The 26,951-nt window shown below is 37.5% G+C and overlaps 1 protein-coding gene across 6 annotated transcripts; it reads left to right on the forward strand.

The window, feature by feature from the left end:
• The first annotated feature begins 1,429 nt into the window (after positions 1-1,429).
• Positions 1,430-25,493, forward strand: LOC109403814 (uncharacterized). 6 transcript variants are annotated; one of them, XM_029866400.2, is made up of 5 exons: positions 1,430-1,743; positions 11,527-12,111; positions 20,491-20,626; positions 20,700-20,757; positions 25,039-25,493. In XM_029866400.2, the coding sequence occupies exons 1-5, from the start codon at positions 1,680-1,682 to the stop codon at positions 25,192-25,194; spliced, it is 999 nt and encodes a 332-aa protein (XP_029722260.1). In that variant the 5' UTR covers positions 1,430-1,679; the 3' UTR covers positions 25,195-25,493. The 6 variants fall into 6 exon arrangements, with proteins under 6 accessions (XP_029722260.1, XP_029722263.1, XP_029722262.1 ...); XM_029866403.2 differs by having other exon boundaries at positions 20,491-20,622; XM_029866402.2 differs by having other exon boundaries at positions 11,527-12,099.
• The last annotated feature ends 1,458 nt before the right edge of the window (positions 25,494-26,951 follow it).

Consider the following 26,951-nt stretch of genomic DNA (forward strand, 5'->3'; position numbering starts at 1 on the left):
CATTAATTCCTGGAGGAGTTCCTTAAAGAATACAAGGAGGAATTCCTGGAGGAATCCAAAGAAGAGTTCCAGAGAGAATCTTTGGAGGAAATTTTAAAACAAGTTGTTCCATAAAGAACCACAGAAGGAATTCCCGAGTGAAGCCCTGGAGAAATTCTTGAAGGTATCCCTGGAGGATTTCCTGAAAGAATCCCTGGAAGATATCCTAGAGAAATGCCTACAGGGATACCCGGTGGAATCTTTTCTGGAGGAATTGCAATAGGAACCTCTAGAGACATTTCTGTAGGAATCCCTGGAGGAATTTTAAGAGGAATCCATGCACGTATTCCCTGAATAATCGCTGGAATAAATCTTGTAGGAATCCCAGGAAGAATTCCTGAAGAAATCGCAGATGAAATACATGGAAAAATTCTGAAGGAATCATAAGAAAAGTTCGTGGAGGAACTCCTTGAGGAATCCCTGTAGCAGTTCCCGGAGAAATCACTATAGGAGTTCTTGAAGCCTGGAAGCAATTCCAAGTGGCATTCATAAGGGAATCCATAAACAGTCACTAGAGGAAGTACTGGAATAATTCCTTGAGGAGTTCTTAAAAGACTTCCAAGAGGAATTCCTGAAGAAAACCCATGAGGAATCTCGGCAGCAATAACATGAAAACTTCCTTAGGAAATCCCAGGGAAGCTTCCATAACAAATTCCTGGAAGAATTTCCTAGAAAAAAATGAATCTACGGAAGGCATGGTGGTAAGTGAAAAGTGCGTGCGAGCTAAAGTGCCGAAAAGTGCTACTTTTCAGCACTCTTAAGAGTGCCGAAAAGTAGTACTTTTCGGCACACTTGTATTAAGGGTGAAAAGTTGGACATTTCAGCATACTTCAGCCAACTTAAATGTTCAACTTTTCACAACGTAATTACAAAAATGATTTTTTCTGCGTGTTCTGTGCTCCAAGCGGTCCATCATAGCGTTGATTCTGAGTTTTTTTAGAAATGTTTCAAATTTTCGGCTGACAAGTCCTAGATATTGGTCGACAACCAGCCACCACCACTCAGTCGTTATGGATTGTTGTCATTTTCCAATGAAGGAAAAACCCAAACTTCTCAAGAAGAGGGAGTTTATCATTCCACACCTTGATAGGACAAATGAAAACCATGTTCAATTATGCTTTCGGATATGTTATAATTACTGGATGATGTGTCCCTCTTGGAATACGTACGTACGAACATTCCCCCTACGCAAATAATTGAACAGTTACTAGCAACGTTCATGCATCATTTGGCGCGCTTTACATTGTATGAATGAAAAGCTCGCTCCGTGTGGTTGTTGTTGGTACGGTGAAAGAAGGGAAAGCTTCAACCAATAATGGTACGGATTTGACGCATGGCTGTTACACATCTCGGCTCGGCTCACAAAGGAGTTTCCTATAAAATGCACTGGTCAGTTTGTATCCGTTCTAGTCGCGCGGTGGAGGATCAACAGGTGAAAACGTGACTGCTAGTGTTGCCAACTAATTTAAGTCTATAATACTAAGTCTGATGAACTGTGCTGTGGAATTTTGAACTTGATGGCTGAGGAAATACAGTTGGAAAAATGTTTGATTTTATCTGATAAGTGAAAGGTTGGTTGTGGTCAGTGAATAGAAATGCAATAAAGTGATAGTTTATTGTGTTCCGAGATTTGGTTCAGAATGAGTGGCATTAAAATGGAAGTGAAGACCATTTGGATACTAGTTCTATTAGTTTATTCCAACGGTAAGAATAGAATGGATTATGTGGACTTTGTAAAATGATTTTTCTAGGAGAAAATGAAAACTTTAAAGCAGCTTCTAATGGGAGTTATATTAAATGTTAAAATTAAGATACAAAAATTGAACAGAAATCTGTACCGCGCATATCTCGAAAAGTTGTTGCTTTTGGGCTTCTGAGAAACAGTGCTGAAAAAACTGACAAAATTGAAGTATGGGGCATTCTACATTCCATTTTGTATTCTCCTGTAAACAAAGCTTAAAAAATAGAAGCCTATTTACACTAACTATTTAATTTTTGTCAAGAGTATTTCTCTATTACAAGCATGATTATACGGAGCTCTTGGTAAAAATCAAGACTGGCGGCCTGCATTCTTAAGCTTTTTTAAAACAATCTTCAGGTATTTCAATGGAGAGTTATTTTAAAAATTACGAAACTGATTTATACATATAATCAGAAATTCGTACAGTTTTATGTTTTCTATTGTTTTTTTACTTCAAAAAGATTTTTTTCTCACACAAATACATCTCAGACACGAATGCCACTTATGTCGTAAAGTATCTTAACTATGTAAATAATAACAAAAATTCATCCGGAGATTTCCAAGATTTTCTGATTTTCCAATTCCATTCTAAGAATCCTTAAACGTTCTTTTTCCTTTTTTCGTGACAAGTTCAATAAGCTTTGTCAGATATTTTCAAGCCTTAGGCACTTTTGATACCCCTCTAGTAATGACGCACTTGGCGGGGGCCAACCTGGCCAACCCCACGCTAGGGCTCTGATTACAAGTTTCAGTGCAACTGCGGAAGAATTTTGTACATATGTCATACAGGATTTTTTGTTTTTTTTTTTTCGATAAAAGAAAAATGTTTTGCTATTGCCGAATAATATTTTTTTTCGGAACAGCCGCCATTTGTGAATGTGCTTTCAAAAACTATAAAAATGCAATAAATAGTTTTTCATGAGTTTCACTTTAGATATTTTTTAGAGAAACTACTTGAGGTATTCCTCAATATATCCTGCCTAAAAATCATTTCAAATTTCAGCAAGTATTTCTCCAAACAAATCTACACCAGCGACTTCTACCAGAGTTGCTTCAGAATGTAGTTTCGCAATCCCACTAAGAAGTTCTTGAAATCTAACAGAAATAAATTTCGTCGTGGAATTTCTCAGAAATTTTTTATTTTTTTTTCCTTTTTTATAATTTTTTTTCATGAGATTTCGTTAGATTTTTCCAGTCTCTTTTGGGCTTGAGGCATCACAATAGACATTACTTTAGTTTTTTTTTTGGTGAAAAGACACCCAGATTTATTTAGTATTCCAGAATGGTTTTTCAAATATTCGTTTGAAACCATTTGAAAACGTTTTCCAAGAACTGAAAGAATTTGATATTATTTAGAAAATTACCTAAAGTTTATTAAATCCACATGCATTTCTCTAAGAATTTTACCGACTAATTACTAAAACTTTAGTCCAGAATTTCTCCAGAAATTCAACTTCAATAGAAATTTACAAATTTCGGAGATAATAACACAGAAAGGGATTAAATCATTAATAGTTAATCACATTGTAAGTGGCACGAAAATGTTCTAGGCTCGATAGTATTTTTTTTTCAAATTCTACCCCACGACTGCTCACAAACATTCTCACGAACAAAAATTTGGAATATATTCACTCACAAGAGATGCAAAATATTAACAAACTTTGAATTAGAAATTCCTACCTGAATTCGAGCAGAAATTCTTTTTATATTTTATGCTACTGGGCAAGAAACAATGCATGAATAAATTCAATTATCAAAAAAAAAAACTTTGAAGTGGTTCAGGAAATTTTTAATGACAAGGAATTTAGGCGAAGAACATGTTTTGGGATTTTTCTGTCCCTGTTTTAGGTTCTGTTGTTCTTAACCATGTTAAAGATTTTATTGGGCAAATTATGCCACCAAAACAAATAAGGTAAATATTGACTGAATGCTTTAAAAACAACAGTAGGTATTGTTGAACAAATATGGATCTATGCTTATTGTTTTTTTTTTTTAAACGAATTCTTGCAAAATTCTTCGAGAACATTTTCGCAAATCCTTGAGAGCTGTCTTTGTTTGAGTTTTTGGCAGTGCTCCTGAAGTCTCTACCCTTTTATAGTAAAAATACCTATTTTGAAATGTTTATGATTTATTTTTGGTTTCTGATAGATCTTGAGATCATAAGCAATTTAAGCACTGAGTGATGTTTAGACAATATTTTTCGGTCATGGAAAAATTCTACTAGTTAGTTTACAAAATAAAAAAAAACATGAATTTCTATCAACGATTAACATGTTTCATACATAATAATTTACTTATTTTGTAATCGTGCTCCATAAACATTTAAGTAAAATATTTTTAAAATTAACAATTAAAATGAAGTTTTATAATGTTTAACAGTTTGGAATTTTCTAAATCTCAAAAATCTTGCATTGTAGTGACTCAATTTCAAATCTTTTGTCATGAATATGAAGCTGAACTCAAAATCTCTCCATCATCTGCACACTATTTTTGCAGCAGATATGTAGATGAAAGTTACTGTATATTTATGTTTTTTTTTTGCAAAATTTCCGAAAAGTAATGAAGTCATAAGAAATATACAATTGAATATTTTTTTATTCATATTTCAAACATTAAATTTTAGCAAGTTAAGGTGGAGATATGACGAAGCCACAGCCCGAGTTTTCAAGAGCACAAATCTGAAGAACCATGTGTCGGTTTGCGCTGAAAAGTTGATCGTTTGGTTACCCGCTGGTGGTGACCAATCGATCAACTTTTCAGAGCAAACCGTCCAATGGTTCTTCAGATTCGTGCTTTTGAAAATTTTGGCTGTGGCTTCGTTATATATTCACCTTAAAGTCAAAATTTCAGCTAGTGTAGTGTTCATACCATAGCGGCCGTTTTATTTATTTTAGTGATCAATTCTGCGGTGTTAGTAAGTAAGTGAACCCAGAATTTTCAACTTAATTACGATGATCTTCGAAGAAAATTTCCCAAATCAAATCATCATGTTACAATCTATTTCAGAAAATCTTCCATGTGTTCCTCCATAACTGTAACAAAAAAAAAATCCTTTACCAAATCTGGCATGAATTGCTTCATAAATTCCTCCACGATTTTTTGTGTTTGTGAAATTCACGCAGAGTTTACTTCAGAAATTCCTCTGGATATTTATTCAGAAATTTCTCGTTTGAAAAATCTATTGGAGAATCCTTTAGAAAATCTACCAAATATTTCTTCAGATATTCTTCTAAAAAATCTTTCTAAAAAAATCTTTCGAAAATTTTAACATTCGGCCTAAAATTACCTCATGGATTCTTTCGAAAAATCTTCCATGGATTTATTCTGAAATTTTGTTCAGGGATTTGTTTAGAAATTCCTTCTATTCTACAAAGAATTCTTTCAAAGCATCTTTCAAGATTTTCTTCTGAAATTCGTCAGAGGCGCCTATATTAAACCTCCAGCGATGCCTCCAGAAACCATTCCAGAGCTTTCCAGAAAATATTTCAAAGGTTCCTTCAAAAATTTGAACTGGGGTTAATTTGGAAATTCTTCTATGGATTTCACTATAAATTTCCACAACAACTTCCAATTTCTCCAGAAATTTCATTAGGGGTTCCTCCAGAACTTCACAAGGAATTAAGTAAGGGAGCTATGTATAAGTTTCAGGGATTTCTGGAGGAAATCCTTCAGAGATTTATCCTTTTTTTCGGAACTTTTCTGATTTTTTTTCCGAAAAATCCTTCGGAAAATCCTTAAAGCATTCTCTCATACGATCTTTCAAGAATTTATTCCAAAACTTTCTCCGGAATTTGTTTTTGAAATTTCTCCAGGTATTTTTTTTTTGAAAATCTGATTTTTCTCAGATTTCTTTAGAAATTCCTCCAGGGACTTCCATAGGAGTTCCTTCACAAATTTTTCGAGGGATTCTTTCAGAAAATTTGCCATGGTTTTTATTATACATTCAACCAATAATTTCTTCAGAAATATCTCCAGACTTTCCTCCAGAGATTTCTTTACAAATTTCTCCAAGGATTTTTGAAAAAAAAATGTCGATAATTATTTTATGGACCCTTGCTGAAATCCTTCCATCCAAAATCTTTCACGAGTTCCTGAATAAAACCTCCTATGCAAAATTCTCATAGATTTACTTTAAAATATCATCCAAAAACTCGTTAAAAAATTCAGTCAGATTCCTTTAGGGCCGACTTCTTCACATTGGTTTAACCGGTAAGCCAGGCTTACCCATATAGTTAAACCTGGTTTAACGCTTAAGCCAGGGTGAAGAAATCGGGCCTTGGTATTTAAAATGTCCTCCAGAAATTTCTCCACGAACTTCTTAAGAAAGTCTTGCACGGATAGCTTCCAAAAATGTTGCATGGATTCTTTAATAAAAACTTCAAGAAATCATTTTCAAAAAATCTTGCATAGATTGTACTAGAAATTCACAGAAATTCATCTACGATTTTTTTCAGTTTTTTTTTCATATAGATTCTTCCAGAAATTTTTCAAAGCTTCCATTTACAAAACCTTTCATGACCTTTCTCAAAAATACACCATGGATTATTTTTAGGAAAAGATTCACGGATACATTAACAATCATAAATTCAAAACTGTTTCAATTTTTTTCTCGGAAGCTTTCTAAAGAATGTTGTCCAAGGATTTATTTAGAAATTCTACAAGAGATTGTTATGGAAAAACATTTCTCTTTCAGAAATTGCTCGAAGAAAGTCTTAGAAAATCCTCCCAAGATTCCTTCAGATTTTTTTGTACAGATTCTTTCAGAAATTCTTCTTCTTGCAGAGATTCCTGCAGAAATTCACACAGAGATTTAATCACAAATTCCGCTGGTATTCCTCTATGTATTTTCGTAGAAATTCCTCCAGGATTTCCTCCAAGCGTACCCCTAGGAATTTTTCTATGGATTTCTCCAATTCAAGGAAAAAATGTTTGGGATTTTTTAGGGAATTTCTCCAGGATTTTTTTTTCCAAAAATATCTCAAGAGGTTTGAAAAGGTATTCCACCAGAGATTTCCAGGTGTTTCTTCTGGTATTCCTCCTGGAATTCCTTCAGAAAATCAATCTTTGGATTCTTCAAATATTCCTGTTTTTTAGAAATTCAATTAGAATTTTCTTCAGTTTCATTTAAATTTCACCTGAAATTTCTTCGGTTTTACTTTTCCAAAAGCTTTGAGGAAAAATCTAGGAAATAGGCAGTTTGCATACATTCGTCAAAAATGTTGTCATTGCTAAGGGATCTGTAAAAAATATCGCCAAAGAACCACCCATTATACTTCGCCCATCGTGATCATCGACAAAGCGAGAGATATTTATAAAAAAATGGAAGAAAGAGAAGTATGAGATTAAGGTCAATATATGAACTTAATATGTCATGAGGTATGTATTTGTTTTGGTTCTGCGTTCCGTTCCACCTCGTTCCATGGGCAGGATGACATTTGAACCATTTTTAGTTTGAACGATGTGCAGATTAGAGGGGGTCAAATTAAAAAGCGTTCAGATTAGATAAGGTCAAACCAGCGGGGGTAGACGGTAACTCATTAAAAAATGTACATAAAATTGAAGTATATAAAACCGAGGGTACACTAAATGCACTAATCCAAGTATACCTGTAGTAAGCTTGTTGTTATTCTGGTGTTTGGCTACATACCATTAAACAATTGATTGGTGGCCTAGCTGCTAACTTCATCTGATATTTTCCCTTCTTTTTTGAATAGGTTGATCTTTCTAGTTGAATTGTTGAATAGTTTTTTAGCGGCCAATCTGCTTACTTTTACATATATCAGATTGTTTCTGCTTATCTTCAAAGGCTTTCAAGTTGCACTACTGTGTAGTTTATTAGCAGGAGAACAGCTTATTCTACAAAATTCTCCTCCGTCTTTTTATAGGTTGCTGTTATTTCAAGCTAAGGTGAAGATATAATGAAGGCACACCAAATGGCGGTTCGTGGTGTTACCTGCGGGTAACGAATCGATCAACTTTTCCACGCATACCATCATTTAGTGCTTCAGATTTGAACCCTTTCAAAATCGAGGTGTGGCTTCATTATATCTTCACCATAACCGTGATCCAGCGTATTTTACTTGTAATTTTCATTGTTGCTACATGATGTAACTTCATGCCACAACTTGGACCTCCACGACTTAATGAACCGTCAAACTAGACATGGGTAACTCACTCGAGAGTCGACTCAAAGAACCAATTCATGAAACCGAGTGAGTGAATCATGATTCTTTTCAAAAGAGTTCCGATTCGCTGAAGTTCATTATGAGTACAATACGTTGCCGAAAAGAGTTGGATTGACTGCGGACTTTAATGATAATTAGATACAAAATATCGCAATCTTTACCAATCGATTATTTTTCATTCGTATGCCCGGCTCGCACAAGTGAATCGACTCTGTAGTGGAAGGAAAGAATTTCACTGCGTTGACGACTGAGTTGACGTTCATTTCTTGTCAGCTGATTTCATAGAAAACTGGACATATAAAAAGGAGTCAGCTAAAATCGAAAAATATCATTTTTCATCAAGTAACGGAAATGAGTTGCTGAATCGGTCAAAAGAGTCGACTCTTTTTTAAGAGTGAATCGGAAGCGATTCACTCTCAATACTAAATCAGTTTCCTCTCTCAAAACCATCGTTCCTAGGCCCTTCTTCAATTAATAGTCTGCTCTTTTGAATTATTTTGGAGCGCTGGCAAATTGCACTGTTTAGTAAGTTGACAGTATTACTGACATTAGTTAGCATTATTCAGCATACACCCTTAATTTGAGAAAACTGCCGCACTTTATTTTCTTAACTGAATTTTGTTTTGAGATACACTGAAGAAGAAATTTCTATATTAAAACAATTTTCATTTGAAAATGATTTCATTCTATGATCTTTAATTTTACAGAAGGGGTTTGTAGTACGCTGAAATGTTTTTGTCTTATGCTGGTGTTAGGCCAAATCACCTACAACTCTGAAATTTTACAGGAAGGGTGGTTATTTTATAATTATGATTATTATTATTAAATAAATAATAATTTTCACCAAAGTTCGATATTTCGATAAATATTTTTTTATCTGTTCCCTCAAAATGCAAAATCCAGCCAAGCATTTTTGAAGGGCTAGGGGAAACAAAATGTCAAGATTAAATTTATATCAGCCTTATTCTGAAATGTCCACAAAGACAGTTTGACGAAGTACAACAGAATTCATGATTTTTTTTTCTTTTTTGGGATGGTGAATTGTACCAAAAATGGAGTATTCTAACCAAAACTACCATAAATTTGTTCTGAAAAAATCCGCCCCTGAATATAAAACAACATTTTCTTATAGTTGGTACCAACACCACAAGGCACCGAATACGCTAGCAAGATGCGATTCACCCCCGGATGAGCTGCAGTGGAACCTTTGGCCCAATCCTTATCCTGTCAATCCCTCAAAATGTTACCTTGCAACCTCGAGCTGCCACGAGTACCCTGGCTTCCACCCATTACTAGCAGATATTATCAAAAAGTTATTACTCTGTATAATGTATACTATTAAGTACAAAAAAAGATCTTCGGCTCCGCAAAGCGTTATACGCGATTGAGCCCCAAATAAATGAACTAGATAAAAAACATCTTCTTATCAAGTCAGAAAAAAATCTCCTTGTTTACAATTTCAAAAAAAAAAATCTAAAATCAAATCAATTAAAAACTTCTCACTTTTAGATTTCCGAGTTTCAAAAAGTTTTCAGACTCCAGAAACACTTACAAAAATGGTTTCCATACATGTATCAACTTTGAAATTCTGTATAATTATGTTAATTTCTGAGATGTTTTTATTAATCCAGAAGAAAAAAAATCCTACTTATATTACAGAACGTAATCTAATATGAATGAATAAACATCTAGACATGTTTCTTAAAACTACTGAAAAAACACCTTGCAGTATTTTTGCCCCATTCGACCCGATCTCCGTCCACTCTGCACACCAAATTTGTATTGCTGGAAATCAGCAAAATTTTGCTGATTTTTTTGTGCTGTAAGTTCAGCAACTCTTCCAGCAAACTAAAACTTGCTGAACAACCAGCAACGCCAAATTCCAGATAAGTGACTGCACGTTTGCTGAGCGATCAGCAATATGAAACTCGAATTTGCTGGTTCACCAGCAATCGTCGCTCGGGTTTATTTTTATTGTTTTTCGATATTTAATGATTACGGATTTAAAATAAGGGGGACGGGTCTTCTCTCGCTAAAAGACACTATAGCAATTCAGATTTTTATTATTATACCGCATTTAGTTCACCACTGGACTGCGCACTGAGTCTTCATAAGTGCGAAAACGTAAATAAAACTGCGCGATTGCATCAAATCAAATTGATGTCTTTGGCGCACTAATGCTTCGATGTATGATGAATAAGTGCTCTGAAGACACCGAGTCGATTGGATGCAATCACGCACTTTTATTTTCGTTTTCGCACTCTTGAAAACTAGTGCGATAGTCCAGTGGTGAACTAAATGCGCTATAACTTTACAGATCTTTATTTTCAATAAATCAATCAATACGAAGCGGAGTTACACACTTGCCGCTTCTCGCAACATCCGATCCCAACTCTAAAAGTAGAAAGGAAAAATTTACAACAATTTCGTGTTTTTCTTCTAAATCTCTATAAATCTATACTTACTGAACAGCTATTCCATAATCATTTCTTCTATTTTCACGGTTCCAGTTATATTTTTTAGAAAAAAACATGGTAAAAATGATCAAAAATCGCACTTTTGAAATCACACGACGAATAAGTGAAAAGATTATTATTTTTTTCTAAGTCGGTTGTTGACAGTTCGAGTGGATTGCTGGTTTTCAGCAAAAATGTGATTGCTGATATATGTTCAGCAACATTTTTTACTGATTTACGGTGAAATTTCAAATCCGTTGCTGATTTGTAATGTTTTGACATTTGCAGTACTGGTGATCAGCAGAAACATAAATTGCTTGCTGTTATACAGTATACCGCAGAGCTGAAATTCAGCAAAGTATTAATGATGTGCTGCACATCAGCAAAATCTAGTGTTGCTGGAGTGCTTTCAGCAAATTAAATTGCTGGGTGATCAAAAGAAAATTTGGTGTGTGGGAATCATTGGTTTGTACTCATCTCCCATTTTCACGTGTTACTGATTACAGATATAGAAAAAAATACGAGAAAGGCAAAAACTCAAAACAAAGTAACAAAATTCAAAATTGGTAAAATTTGCACAAAATAAAATACATAAAATTAACATTTTTTTTTGGTAATGCCACGCCCCCCTCCCCCTGGAATTGCTTTAAATTTGACGCATTTTTTGAATATCTTGTCAAAATTTCGTACATGGTTTTTTTTGAAATATTTGTTTGGTAATATGTGATTTCCCTACTTCCTGTAAAAAACATCTAAATTAGGTATGCATTGCTTCCTAGATTAATAAAGTTATCCGCATTTAAGCCAGCATGCATATTTTTGAGTTAGGATCAAGAGATCAATACTAAATGCATAATATTATCAACATGATTATCAGTTTATTTTCTAGAACATAAAATCATTGATAGTGAAGAATATTGATCATTCCTTGACCCCATTACGAAGATGAGAAAGCATGAGAAAGCAAAAGTGCGAGTAATTGAAACGTTGTAATTTGTATATCCCTAATAAGAAAACCACACCTTTCTTTCTCATTTAACTGCGAACGGTCTCGTTCATGATAATGCCGCTAATTCATCAATTTATGCTGTTTCATTTTGGTCAGTTTCAGACGGCGAGTTTTACGACACAAACAACAGCGTGTCCATCAATGCCGACGACGCAGCCGGGAACAATAATTTACATTCCATCGTAACGAATCGTGAATTCAACGACAGCGACGAACCCAACAACGCTAATAATCGTGGTAAGGGTTTGCCTCGAGCCGAAATAAATTTCCTCGCCAAATTAAGACAAAGGCAACGACAGGGACAAATTATCCCGGCGATGGACATGTCCCTCGGAAATCAGCAGAAATTACAATCACCACCGCCAGAAGTGGGATACGATAGCGACTGGCAAGATCTGCTTGTTGAATTACTGAGCAAACCACCGGACAACGAAGACCACGGTTATCGGTCCCTGGAGGAAGATCTAGGCACGATAGTGCGATTTCTGGCTCAACAACAGGAACATCCACTGGTTGAGGATGCTAGCCGTCTTTCACCGTTGTCGTCGTCGGGTGGCGAGCTTAGCGCATCTGGGCAGAAGCGTGCCGCCGCACTGAGGACCAGCATGTCAAGGCGTTCGCACACTTTCCCCTACAGCAAAGAGCGCTTCTCGCCTTCCATCAGTGTTGGTGAGTTGTACGGTACGGTGCTACAGAAGAATTTTTATTATTTTAGTGCTAGCCTAATTTGCACATCATTTTCATTTTTTTTTGGGTTACATTGTTGCACCCTGCATGATGATTTGATGTTTTACTTTTTGGCGATTTGTTCAATTTTAGTTTTACAAAAACGTAAAGGAATCATACCAATATTCCATTTCTTACACCAGGAAGGTTAAAATCTATGACCTTCCCATGTCACTAATCTGCGTAAAAACAGCAATACAAAACGCAAAATATCACAATTTTTTCCGATTGAAAAAATGACCAAATTCAAGCACCTGGGTCGACTACTATTATATGAACTACCAAGCGTCTCCTTCCCAGGTGTCAATCGAAGCACTGGTGCACTGGTTCAGTGCAGTTGCTTGTTAAATCGAAAATATGGATAACATGATTCATTTCTCGCGCTCAGTATCATACGGGCGTATCTACAATGATCGATTTCTCTTAATCGATTTTCTCTTTGGTTAATAACTTGGCTGGCAAATCATGTTCGGTTGATTCTGTTGTCTTGGATGCTAGTACTAGTCCTTCTTCACCGAAACACACCAAGAGATCATCAGTATTTCCCGGGATAATCCGAAGAGAAAATCGATGAAGAGAAATCGATCATTGTAGATACGCCTGGAACCAGGTATTTTCGACTAGCGAAGTTGGATTTTTCTCCAAATCCATGCGTCGGAAGAGTGCGGAAGAGAGCTGGTGTACTAAGCAGCGCATCACTTTGGTCCTAAAAATCAAGTCCAAAAATCATACAGTGACCGGCACAAAAAAAGATCCACCATATAGTGATTACAGTTTCTTATGAAAACTACATGTAATAATCATAAAATATACCTTTCAATGAATGCACTACATCCATTTTACATTGTTTTAGTAATCTGTGTTGAAAAATATTTGGTTTTTAAGGAATAATTGAGGAAAATTGCTTAAAAATGGGTATGACAGAAAAAAAGGTCCACTTAGTCATCAATTCTAAAACATCAAAATTTCGCCAAATTTTGACACGTTTTGTTTGTTGATGAATGCTATTGTGATGTTTTTGATATTTGAATTTTATTTTGACATGAGTTTTATCAATTTTTGGGTGATATGGGGCGAATTTATTTGTTATTGTTAGTACAATGGGTAATTTTTTTCCTAAACTACAGAAACTTTTTGCAAGCAAAAATGAATGCTTTTAATCTACAATATAACAATAATTCAGCTTGCAGACATACAGGGATGTACTTTTTTGGACTGTTTTTATGAGTTTTGGTCCACTATTGCAAAGAAATGTACATGTTGTGACGATTATTAAGGATTATTTGATAACTCAAAAAACTCTCACGTTTATGTATCGCAATGACCACCTCCATCTGCTTGTGCTAGATTATGCTGGAGGTATATCCTATCATATACACTTTTTTTTTGTTTTTATTAATGTGTATTTTAACTTATAGCTAATTCTACACTTATCATATACATTTTGAGAATTACAAAATTTCAATGTATTGTAAGTGATACACATGGGTGTAGATTTTTTTTTTCAATTTTTTTTGTGCTACATCTTATACCTTAGGCTTTCATATGCAGGTTGATATGTTTGAAGTTTTAAATTCACTACAACAAACATGAAAAATGTGCTTATGTAGTTGACGATGTTTAAAAATTTATCATTTTTGCACATATAATCTGCCAAACGTTTTCCACCAATAAAAGTGCATTGACTGAACGAAAAATCCATAGGACCTTCTCTTAATATGTAGTTTAGTAGGTCCTGTTTAAAAATATTACATTAAGAGAGTTTAAAAAAGTTGAAAACACTTGACACTTTTATTGATCAAAATATGATAAATTTCCTCTGAACATATACAGATTTTTCATATTTTTTGTAGTGAATATAAAACTTCAAATAAAGCTGTATATGAAGGCCAAATAAACACAAAAAAAGTGAAAAAGCTTCATTAAGTACATGTTGAGATATAATATTTTAAAAATGTGTTTAAAAATCTTTTAAGTTTTACTTAAAGTTCTATAACTTTCAGAAAACTTATTTGATCTCGCTCAATCTTTTACCAATGGAGCTTTAATACATAGGTTAGAATTTGTCAAAATTTCAGCGTTTTTGATTGATGTATAAAAAACTTATAAACATTTTAAATGAAAAATTATTTCGACCAAAAAATTACTGTACGGACAATTGTTTGATACACTGTATTTTATTATGCTACTTCTTCTTCTTCCTCTTCTTCTCGCATTGAACGTTTGCATTGGAACTTGGCCTGTCTCTCTTCAACTTAGTGTTCTTAGAGTACTTCCAAAGTTATTAATTGAAGGGCTTTATTTGCCTGCTATTACATGAATTTGTACATTGTGTGACAAGTACAATGACACACTATGCCCAGGGAGTCAAAAAAATTTTCCCGACCGGAACGGGAATCGAACCCACCGTCTCCGGATTGGCAACCCATAGCCTTAACCATTTGGCTAACTGGAGACCCCAGTTTTATTATGCTAGTGATATTCTTTTCTGCTCGGGGAAGATGACAAGTTCGTTACGTTTCTCGCTAGCAGGCATTTCAAAGTTTTTTTTCCACAACAAAATTTTCAGATTTCTTTCTACAGTTTTCAAGTTCTACAAAGTTATAGATAAGGATGAATCATACAATTTTGCGATACATAACATTATGATAATTTTAAAAATGAAATAGTTCTAACAGTTCGTATACACGGCATAAATATCACAAGGCAGGCTAGTAACTTATGTTAACATCAATTTTGGATGTAAACATGTGACGTCGTTATTATCGTTTTACGTTGATCAAATGGGTATGGAGTACTAGATCGCCTATGAACGATTTTAACTACGTCATCAAACAACTGTCAGATTTCCGGAATGTATCACCTTCTAAATATTGTACACCGTGGTTCGTATACTTTTTTGAACGTTATTTCAAACATAGTAAATAAGAACACAGATAAACAGTCGTAATACCAGCGGCGTCATGGTCGCGATTTTTTTCGTCGTCAAGTTCGCAGATTGTGAACAATCCTCGTTACCCACTTTACGTAATTTATGTTTAGTCCCTTACTGTCAGAGCTGTCAGATCGGTGTAACACGCTAAACATAATTTACACAAAAGTCAATTTACACGGAAAAAAATACACGGTAATGAATATTTATTGGGCACCGGACTGGATACAGAAAATTCAAAGGTTTTCTTTGTTACATCGAGGTCTTGAAATTAGTCTACTCTGATAATTCTCATCGTACACCGATTTAACGGTCTTTTTTCAAAATCTCATGCCCATCCGTGGCGTTCGCATCGTTTTTGTTTGAGATTGACGTTTGCTCACTACCGACACCTTGATGATGGTTTACCAAACATAGTCTTTCTAGCATTGGGCGAATATGTTTCCATGACTATGATTTGAATCGAAAATGTTCGAAGTGTTACGTCGTAGACAATTACACTACCTAGTTTACAGCATTTTTGAAATCGGTAGGCTGTTGATCATTTTCATAGTAGAATCATGCCCTGAGTTCGTAAACGCAAAGAAAAAAAAATACAGCAGAGCCGAAAATTTGTCGTTTTCCCATACTAGGCTGAGTATGTGAAATCGATTTTGGTTCTAATTTTAACTATACTCCGATTATGCTGACATTTTTATCGTAACTCGCTACATTTACATTTCAAAATTACATTAAGAAGAATTTGTAAATTATTTTTATTGAGTTTTATTGAATGATATTTTTTGAAGGTAGGGCACAAAGTACTAGATTTGTATTTGTATTTGCATTCTTCAATTCCATATGACACTATTATGTCTTAATGAAATACTTACTCTATCGTTCACTTAAAATATACATATAAAATGCTTCATAAATGACCTAACCTAATTGGATTTCTAAATTTGTAGTATTGAGCTAAATTTTTGTATGGAGCGAGGGTAAATTCTCCGTTTCTGGAATAGATATGGTAAAAAAAACGTGGGTAATATGATTCCTTGCCAAATTTGATGCTGTTCGAGCAAAACTTTGGGTAACTGTGTTGTTTAAGTTGCAAGAAATAGAGAAAATAAAAACACTGTTTACTCAAAGTTTTGCTGAAACAGAATCAAACTAGGCAAGGAATTATAATACCCACGCTTTTTGTACAATTTCATTGCAGAAACGGAGAATACAGCTTCTCATCATACAAAAATTCAGCTCATTACTACAAGTCTATTATTTCACCGCACGTGCCCCATTTTGCCAAGATTTAAGGAGATCGCCCCATAGACTCACCAATATCTCGACTTCCTTCAATCTGACGCAAAAATGTGTGCAGATGGGGATACATATAATATTCAGCTTTCTATTAACGCAAAAATATTGAGAATTGGTTGACTGCCTTATAGGTTTTCGTTGGTCAAATTGCCTGAAACTTGGCCATATTATTCAGTTTGGTAGGGAAGAATTTGAGGCCAACTCTAAGTTCAACATCTTTCAAAGAACCTTTTTGGCTGGGAGGGAGAAACCGACACAAAAAATGTGTGTGTCAAGGCAAGCCGAGATTTCGCTGTCATGAGCTGTCAAAGCGAGCCCAAATTCAAAACAACGCGTTGCAACGGATTAAAGTGAAAAAAGAGCGTAACTGGAATTAAAATTTAAGCTCAATTCAGTTGTCTTCACATAGAAACATAAGAGAAACACAGAAATTTGCATGTTGAGCAATTAAATGCAGTTTTCGCGTTTTTTTCCGAAGTGTTCAACAACAATTGAAAATATTTGTTTGTGAAACATTCACAACAACTTCAGCCTTTATTCAAGGTTTGTCCGGAAAAGCGAAAGTTACACACATAACGAAAACTAACGATATGTATGAAAGCTGTCTTGATTGTTGTTGTCAGACTACAATTTTCTTGAAGTTCGATAAAGTTTTGTTTTGTATTTCGTGTGTAGTATCTAGAACACCCAGCTTTTAGGTATACAAAAAAAAAACAAAAGTGTCTAAAATACATAAGTTTCTTCATTTATATATATATATTATCACACTTTATTATGCATCCAGGGGGAGTTCCAGGGGGTCTAAGGAGGTCTCAAGGGGTTTCTAGGGGATTGCTTGGGACTTCGGGGCTTCAAAAGATATTCCAGGGGGATTCAGGAGCGTTCGATGTTGCTGCAGGAGTTCTAGATTCTAGGGGTGTTCCAGGGGGTTGCAGAGAGTTTCAGAGGGTCCCCGGGGTCGTTCCAGGAGCGTTCCAAGGGTGTTCCAAGGTGCTTTAGGGTGCTTCAGAAGAGTTCTAGGGGTTTTCAAAGGGTTTCCGGCGCGTTCCATGGAGCTGAAAAGGGTCGCTTGGATTCTCCAGGGAGTCTCAGGGAGTTTTAAGTATGTTCTATGCCACTTAAGTGGGTATCATAGTCGTTCCAGAGGGGTTTAGGAGTTTTGAGAAGCGTTTTAGGGTTGTTTCAGGGGGTCGCGTGAAGATTCAAGGGACCTCAGAGGCGTCCCAAACGAGTTCTAGGGAGGTTTCATGCGTGTTCCAGGAGGCTTCAATGGGTTTAAGGGGTGTTACAAGGCTATTCTAGAGGTCTCAAAGTTCTGGGAGTTTCGGTGGCGATCCAGGGAGTTTCAAGAGGTTTCAAGGGTGCTCCAAGTTAACTTAATAATAATTCTTCACACCGCTTCATTGCGTGGGATGCCAGGGGGTTTCAGGAGTGTTCCCGGGGGTTTCGTTGGGTTTCAAGGGTTCCGAGGGATATATCTCTGATATCTCCTGACATGCCTTGAAACGCCCTGAAAACCATATGAAAATTCCTTGAAACCTTCTTGAAAGCAACCTCAATCCCCCATGAACCCCCCGGAAGTCTGGTCCGGAGAGAAAGTTCCTAAAAATCTTTTTAGCTCACATGGAACGTATCTGTAATCCCTCTTAGAAGCCTCAAATAAAATTAAAAAATTAAATTCTGACAAAATTTAAAGATCAGGAAAAATTGTCACGTGGTTCATGGACATAAAGAATGGCATAAAGAAAACTTGTAAACTACCAAGCTTCTCCTTCCTAAGTGTATCAATTTAAATGTCCTTAAAAGACATGTGGTAATTAGTGTTCTTCTTTTTCGTGGCGTCAATGTCTCAACTGGAGAATGGCTTAATATTCTATGAACACTTCTCTTCAGTTAGGGGAACAAAGCCCAAAATGCCAATATGGGGTAGAATGCAGGGGGATGACGAAGGGCCAGAATCATCTACCCAGCATTCATTTTAACATGGCGTCCAATGTTTTTGTTTTGATTGCTTAATTCATGGAAAAAATGCGCTGGAAACATCGACACTGCTTCGCTGCTACATATAATATCGTGCACAGTGATAAGGAAAGAGAAACTATCATCAAAAACAACGATTTCGTTTAAAATGTGTAATTTCTGAAATAAGCACTAGCAACACACGAGCCACACACCCGAAAATCAGGAGCAAGTTTGGGTAAACCGACCAGAAAGTGGGTACCAAAACGCGCCGTACTAAAAATGATGTTGGGTGGAGCGGCGATGTACCGAGTTTGACAGCCGTGTCACCCCACTGGTAAAATGGCCCAACTCATAAAATCATTCCTGAATGGGACTTGATCATTACTATTGGTGAATGGTGTCAAGATATGTTTGCATCGAACATTCTTCTAGAAGCTAGGCCACGAAACTCACGAAAAATCTTTTGATTTCCCAATGAAAATTGGCAACTTTTTCGTGCTTGCAATTAAGGTTTTCTGGTGATTTTTTTACCAGCCAAGTGTTTCCAACGAGATTGAGGCACGCATGGAGACGCATGGTTGTTGATGTCTACGCTTTCCATGTAAGGGTCATTCAAACATTACGATCATCGTTTTGCGGGGAGGGGGGTAACACTCCATTTATTGAGTATACGAAAAAAGCGGAACAGTGGGGGGAAAGGAGTCGGAAATGCCTGAAAACTGATGGACGTAATTTTTGAATGTTTTCATGAAGTAACATCTTACCCCATGGCAGATGGTCTTTTTGCACCACTTCCGTTTTACGAATCAGTTTTTAAAATCGCAAAAAAAACGATGAAAATGCAATAATTTAGTGAATATTTTTGCTGAAGTATCGAGCAAATATTGACTAGTTGCTGTTACCACTGTGAGAGCCTAACAAATGAGGCTAATTATCATTGAAAACAATGAAAGTTTGAAAAATGGCATTTTACCCCACTTGACCCTATTAACTGAGAGCTTCCTCTGTCAATGATCATTTTGCGTTGCGTATATTGTTTGGCAGGCACGGAAATACACTATGTCGAAGGAAATCAAAGAAATTTCCATTACGAAAAGTTCATGGACCGAACGAGAATCAAATCCGTCACCCTGAGCATGTCCTTGTTTAGATCTCACCTCAGGATCTCACGCGTTTACCGCTTGGAATATGAGCCATACATAATGACAACATAAACATGATGGTTATTACGATGAAAATAAATTATTTCTTATGTACCATAGCAACAGATTATCAAATCTATCCCATACCATGTTTCATGACTTTTACGCGTGGGTGCGCTCGAGCTAATGAATGAACATGTATCATCCAAGATGAGTTGTCTCCCCTGGAGGCACTATTCCTTCTCTGAAGCTGGAACACATTGTCACCCATTCATAACGAGCCCGGAATGTCGATATCGATTGATTGATTGATTGATTTAGAAATTTCATTTCTCCCCCATCTTGCCATAACTAATTGATGCGAAAACCCATTCTTACAAGTGGTATGTAATGACGGAAGCAGCGCTTTAATTGGCATAACTGCAACAAGTATCAGTACCAGACAGCTGCTCAGTGTGCGCATCCTTCAGCATGGAAATTTATCATCATTACACATTCTCGGCTGACGTCCAGGTGGATTCGAAGTGGCGTTTACCTGCGTCCTCGCTACGATGTACGCTCATATCATGCGGTGGGTGTTCCCACAAGGAAATCTAATCTACCTTACATGACACACAAACGTTGATCTAATTTTTCAATAATCATATCACACACAAGTGATGAATGTGCGTTACGCGAAAATAGAAGCCATCGCCACCTGGAGCGCTAATGAGTCGAATGACTAATGTATTCGCGTTGGAATGTAGGCGTTCACGATACAACTAGAAGCATTGTGGTTGCATAACCATTTTGTGGCACACTATACCTTTTAGTTTTATTTATATGTTTGCTGAGTCAAATTGATACATTTGTTCGATTATGTATTCAATTATCTATTTATTTTTTAATGTGAATTGGATGTAAAGTTCATTTATAATTGTTCATGCTTTTGTACATATCATGAACTGCATGCTATTATCAATCGTCGCCAAACTATACCCACTCTTATTTTATCGTTTACAGGAGCACTCACAAACCTGGGTGATTTCTTCCAACATCTGAAGCACAACCTTGAATCGCTGGAGTCGAAAAACTTATCCAAGGACCAGGTCAAGCTGCTGGAGGGAGAAAATATGATTTCCAATCTTCGGAAAGGTAGGTAAAATCATTCCAACCTAGCGGACATTGAGGCGCGCTGCTGTTAATTTATACACATTCCGCTTTGTTTGCAGAATATATAGCAGACTACCCCAAGCCTGCTGGAAGTGCAGCCTTTCTACACGCTTACCGGTAGGTTTCCCCTTTGTTAAAGGGTTCAGGGAGAACAAAATTATTACTCTTTTTTCAGTTACCATTTAGTTTCCATACGGCAAGCTCGTGGTTCATGCTTTTCCACCACACAACGTTCTCCTGCACATTGCGAAAGATCGTCATAAGCACTCGCTCCTGGAATTTCTTAGTGCTTGCATGTCTTCCTCGAGCATAGTCCAGGTCTCGTACCCGTAGAGCAGCACCGATCTTATCAGCGTTTTGAACATGTTACATTTGGTGCGAGAGTGAATCTTTTTGGACCGCAGATTCTTATGGAGCCCATAGTCGGCCCGAATTCCATTGATCATGGGCCTTCGTATTTTGCGGCTAACGTTGTTGTCTGCCGCTAATAAAGTCCCGAGGTAGACGAAGTCCTCCCCCACCTCGAAAGAGTCCCCGTCTTTCGTAACACTGCTGCCTAGGCTTGTCCTGTCGTTCGTGGTTCTGTCTGCCACCTTGAATCAGACCTTTGCTGCTTCACGTTCAGGCGGGTGTACAGTTCTGCCACCGTTCCAAATGTTCTAGCAATCATATCCATGCCGGTTCGTCGCATAATACCTTCCAGGGCAATGTTGAACAGCAGGCATGAGAGTCCATCACCTTGTCGCAGTCCCTGGCGAGATTCGAACGAACTAGACAGATTGTCCGAAAACCTTACGCAGTTTCTTAGATCGTCCATCGTTGATTTGATCAATCTAATGAGTTTTCTGGAGAAGCCGTTCTCGTTCGTGATTTTCAATAGCTCTGTGTGGTCGATATTGTCGCACGCCGTTTTGAAGTCGATGAACAGGTGGTGCGTTGGGAACTGAAATTCGTGACATTTTTGGAGGATTTGCCACACGGTGAAGATTTGGTCCATTGTCCAGCGGCCGTCAACGACGTCAGACGGCTTGATAACTTCTTTTACTTTGGGCGAAAGACGACGGAAGATGATCTGGTATATCACTTTGTAGGCGGAATTCAGAATTGTGATCGCTTGGAAGTTCTCGCACTCCAACTTGTCACCTTTCTTGTAGATGGGGCAAATAATCGTTTCCTTCCACTCCTCCGGTAGTTGTTCGGTCTCTCATATCTGGACTATTTACCGGTGCAGGCAGATGGCCAACTTTTCCCGGCACATCTTGACGAGTTAAGTTCCGATGCCATCAACTGGCAAGACTAATTGTTTTTGAGCTGCTGGATAGTTTCCTTAACTTAGTAGACGTAGTCATTTCTCCCGCTGCCTTGATCCCCGTTGCGCTCTCCGGACAATTCAGGTGTTCATCGTAGTGCTGCTTCCTTTTTCGATCACCTCTCCTTACGTCCTCACATGGGCGCTGCACTTTCCACTTGTCGGTCTTAATTCCACCTCCTGGCCAACCTGAGCGTTTAACTCTCCCATGATGATCTTGACGTCGTGTTTTAGGCAACTTCGCGTTAGAGCTGCGCACAGAATCCGTCCTTGTCATCATCAGTGCTTCCCGAGTATGGGCTGTGCACGTTTTCTATGCTTAAGTTGAAGTACCGACCCTTGACCCTCAACTTGCACATCTTACGTAGATCGACCACCAACCGATCACGCGCTCTTACATATCGCCCATCACTATAAAAGCTATTCCACGCACCGAGCCGTCCTCGTTGTTCGCTGGGGACCTTGCCGTTGGTTTCGGTTCGTATTCCCTTGTTGGTTTTTCGGACCTTGTTTCCAACGGGCGGCTCGCAGGGACCCAGTAAGTTTACCGAAGCAAACTCCCCGTCCCTGTCAGTATACGACCAAAGTTCCCACCGGGGTTGATTACTCGATCTTCCTTGATTTAGCTCGTATCCCGGACGGTACCACGCGGAGGTGGGAATCAGAGTTGCATGGCAAGATGACCTTACGAGAGGTCTGAATCGCATTGCCAGCGTATACCGTGCCCCTTCGGCCTACCCGTGAATCCAAAGGCATCCGTCTTGGTAGACTTCGGCACCTTCAGCTTCACGGGCTATGCTGCTGCCGCAGTTTCCATGAGTTCTGTTTGGTTCCCATCTTTGACTTACATAGCCTCAACTAGGCCAGCTTGAAATTCTTGATGACGTTCGACTTCGAGGACGCAAAGTCAATGCTGGAGCTAAGCTGTTGCGTAGCCATCTTCATGGTACACGCAAAATAATCCGTTCCTAAAATTGTCAACATTCGATCACGAAAGCTGGAACATGCCAGATTTTCGTTTACGAATATACACCATGAATAATAATCACAAATCTCAGAACTTAGTTCCACAACGCACTCGTAACGCCTCCGTAACGGAGCGTTCGGCAGAATTAATTCATGTTATCGAGAACTTAGTTCACGAAAATAGGAACTATGTTCTTGGAAGCAAGACTGTAGTTCACGGGAGTAGGAACATAGTTCACGGTGTGCAATATTTTTTGACAGCCACTGGAACTAGTTTCCCGGAAATATGTATCCAATTTGGCATCCTAAATTATTTTTTCAGGAAACTGTTTGAAGGAATGCATGATCAAAGTTGAAACCACCGATTATAATTAATATTAAATGCACTGTATTTCAAGAAAATACGCTGGAATAAATTCAAATTTGTGGGTTTTGTGGCCATATGAACAGCAAACAAGTTCAGCCAGTTGTCGTAGCACATAACTTACCACTGTCGCGATGTATCCGATGAGCAGCAGAACTTTTTTAAACGAAAACTCACTTTCCGATCAACAGTTTTATGATTACTTGATACAATGTATGAATTTTTTCACTGTAGTTTCTAAAATTTCACCAATTTCCACACTCGCGACACTTTTGTTTACAATCGAGTCTCTGGCGTCGCGTCGATGATGACAGAGCGCGTGACTTTCGTTCCAGTAATCGGGAACAGATTCGTGGATTTGAGACCATGCGTTCTCAATATCGTGATTTCTTTTCTCATTTATGAAAGCGTTACGAAACTAATGCTACGATGTGGTAGCATGAACTAAGTTCTGGGATATGTGATTAGATTATTTGAATATGTGTGAATTACATCACGCTAATGAGAACAAAATCACGAAAATGTATCACAAGCTAGTTCTGATGTTCATGATTTTATGTTCCCGAATACCAGAACGGATTTTTATGCGTGTAGTTCAGACATAGCGTGCCTCGATGCCTTCCTTAGATGTTGACATCAACTCCTTGATTGGTCACCCCCACTCAGTAACTGTCTGACACAGCAGTTACCGTGCCGCGTTATAGTGGTTCTGATTTAGTTACATTACTTGCACTGTGAACTACCAGCTGAGGCTCTCTTGAAGGCTGGAAACTTTGGACATTCCGTCGGGTGTGTGCCGTCCACAGATTATCTGTTCCGGAAACGCCTGAGAGGTTTAAAGTAGCCTTGTGCCTTTGTCGCTTGCACAGCTTACTTCAACTAGACCTGTGTAGTTCCACGACTTCTCGGATCATAACACCTGAAACAAGCCTCCAGCGGCTGATGTAAGTGCTCAACAAGATTACCGACCAGCCCACATTGAGCTATGAGAACGGTTCCTTTAGCAACCACAACGGTTGGCCGAATCAAATCCACCTGTGTCCTTTACGGCTAGCTGACCTTCGTATTTTTGCTGCACTGCCGTGACAAGCTCCTCCGCAACCATGATCTCATCCTGGTTTTTACAGCGAAGAGTTGCTTCAGCAGGCCGTATCCACTGACTACATCTGCATAAGCTTTTGCGGTTGTCGGAATGTTTTTTTTTGAAAAATGAAGTTGGAATAAGAGATACTTAAGCTATGAACGAACATACATAACTATAAACATACATGATGTGTATATGCAGCAATGAGAGACAAACTATGTACATAGAAAAGTACAGTAGGATGAAAGACGGGCCAGGGACTGAACCCAGGACCATTCGAATCAGAAACAGTAACTACTAAAGTCCGCTATATAAAAATTAAGTTTGAATAAAATAACTATATATGAAGTCAGTTCAACTTTTTATTATTTAAATAAGTCAAACATAATCGTAAATGGAAGTACGTTGGCTGGGCGAAAAAATAAATCTAACTCCAAGACAATGGGCAAACTTAACATTTTGAAATTTTTTGATTTCACAATTGGTTAATTGTTCAACATTATAAAAATGTTATGTTTGCTCATCACCTTGGTGGTGGATTTTTTTCTGGCTCAACGAGCCAGTAAAACGTAAAACGAGGTTGAAATGTAACAAGCTGATTAAACTCCTTTATGAACATGTTTTGACCCGGCCTCAAACTGTTGCATAAGATCAATAATGGCCCATTCATTTCAGGAACTACCGCCCCTCGAACGGAATCCGAGCCCTGGTGTCGTCCGTGCCCGATTTGTACCGGGGGACCAATTATCACGATCCGGTGTACAAACTGGCCGGACTGGGAAAGTAATGTTCCCGCTGATCCATCGTCCACTTCCTCTGCTCTCGTGCTAATGACATGCTGCATCTGGCTTCATCCCGGTATCCGATGAGAACATGTGCTACCAGACCGTAACGGATTTGTCCATTCATAGACCCTCCTCATCGTGCGTTTGGTTCGTCGTTCCGTTTTTTAGCCTTTTACCGAATGACGGATGCTTGAAGTGGCCCCACAAGCATTGTTGCGTTTATAAGTTGGTCTTTTGGTTGTTTCGGAGAGAGAGATGACATGATCTGCCGCTTAAACTTGATGAATTACTCGCAGAACGCCCGTGCAAGAACAGTGCTGATATTGGTAGATATGTGTATATGTATGTAAAAATATGGTGAATGTGTCGGGCAGCTGTAAAAACAAAATGCGTGTCAGTAGTTTTTAATCGATACCATTAACGCTTTTGATGTGTGGAATAAATTGACTTTCACTCTCAAGGTGACACCGTTTACTTTTCCAATGATGACATTTTCCGGTTTCAGTGGTTGTTGATAGCTGGTTGAAGATGTGTAAAAATGCTGTAACATTTGAATTAAAATTGTCGAAGCACAGCTCAATGTGCTCGAAATAATACTTAGACATATTGAACCTGGCATTCAATTATAAATAGGCTAGAGGAAATTATTTGGTATGGTGTCAAATGGCATAAACGTACAGGACAATTATTTTACTTGTATTACAATTCTACGATACGCAGAACTTCAAACTTTCCAGTCAGTGAACGTGCAAGGAGCTGGTGAATCTATGGAAATTCTATTCGCTGTGATGATTTAAAAAAGACACGGACGCGTTCAATGCTTCCAGTGAGCTTTTTCGCTCTTTGAAGGAAGCATGACACTAGACAACGGACTAGCATGCAACGCCCAGAGCCGAAAACTTTTCCTAAATGCTGCGGAGGGAATCGAAACCGCGCTCCTCAGCACGATGCGACAAAGTGCTTGGGGATACTAGCCGCACGACCTCGGAGCCGCACTAAATTAGTGCTGAAAATGTCATTTAGACATAACTACCTAAGTAACCATTAGCACTATATTTCAACTTTTTGGCACACAGGGCTATTAAGCTCTACAAGAAAGTCGCGGAAAAACCACTCTATCTCCAATACATATCGAAGATAGATGATGACATTGATTTTAAATAGCCAAGTTAGAGTGGCTTCCAATGTTTTCTTCAGGAAAGCCAAGAAATTGTTGGCATTTTTTCCAAGGATTCCTCCAAGGTTTGCTTCATAAATTACTCCAAAGATTTCTATAATAATTCCTCCATGGATTTCTTCCAGAAATTTCTGTAAGATCTCCTCAGGAATTTCTCCATTGATATCTTCAAGAATTTGCCCCAAGATTCCTGCTAGGAATTGAATATTTCAAAATTTCTTCAGAGATTACAACCTATCAGAAAATGCTTGCAACATTCTTTTAAAAAATCCAACAATTCTTTTAGGCAAATTTAAAATTATTTCCTCCGCAATATTTTCAAAAAAATCAAAGTTTCTTTTAGCGTTTCAATCGAGAAAACTTTAAGGTTTTCTTTTAGAACTTCCTCGGTAATGTCCCTAAGGACTTCTGAAGAAATTTCTCCGAGAATTCGTTTACAAACTTCTTTAAAAATTTTCTCTCAAGAATTCAACAGTGACACTACTCTTTACTTTCTACAATCTGCATTCTACTTTACCATTCCACATGGATACTTCAATACTTCTCCAAGTATGCAAATTCTTAAAAGATACATTCCGGAGTTTGTTCAAGGATTCTAACATGAATTCTTACATGATTTCAATCAG

The sequence above is a fragment of the Aedes albopictus genome, chromosome 2, assembly GCF_035046485.1.
Source record: "Aedes albopictus strain Foshan chromosome 2, AalbF5, whole genome shotgun sequence".
In the NCBI taxonomy this organism is placed as follows: domain Eukaryota; kingdom Metazoa; phylum Arthropoda; class Insecta; order Diptera; family Culicidae; genus Aedes; species Aedes albopictus.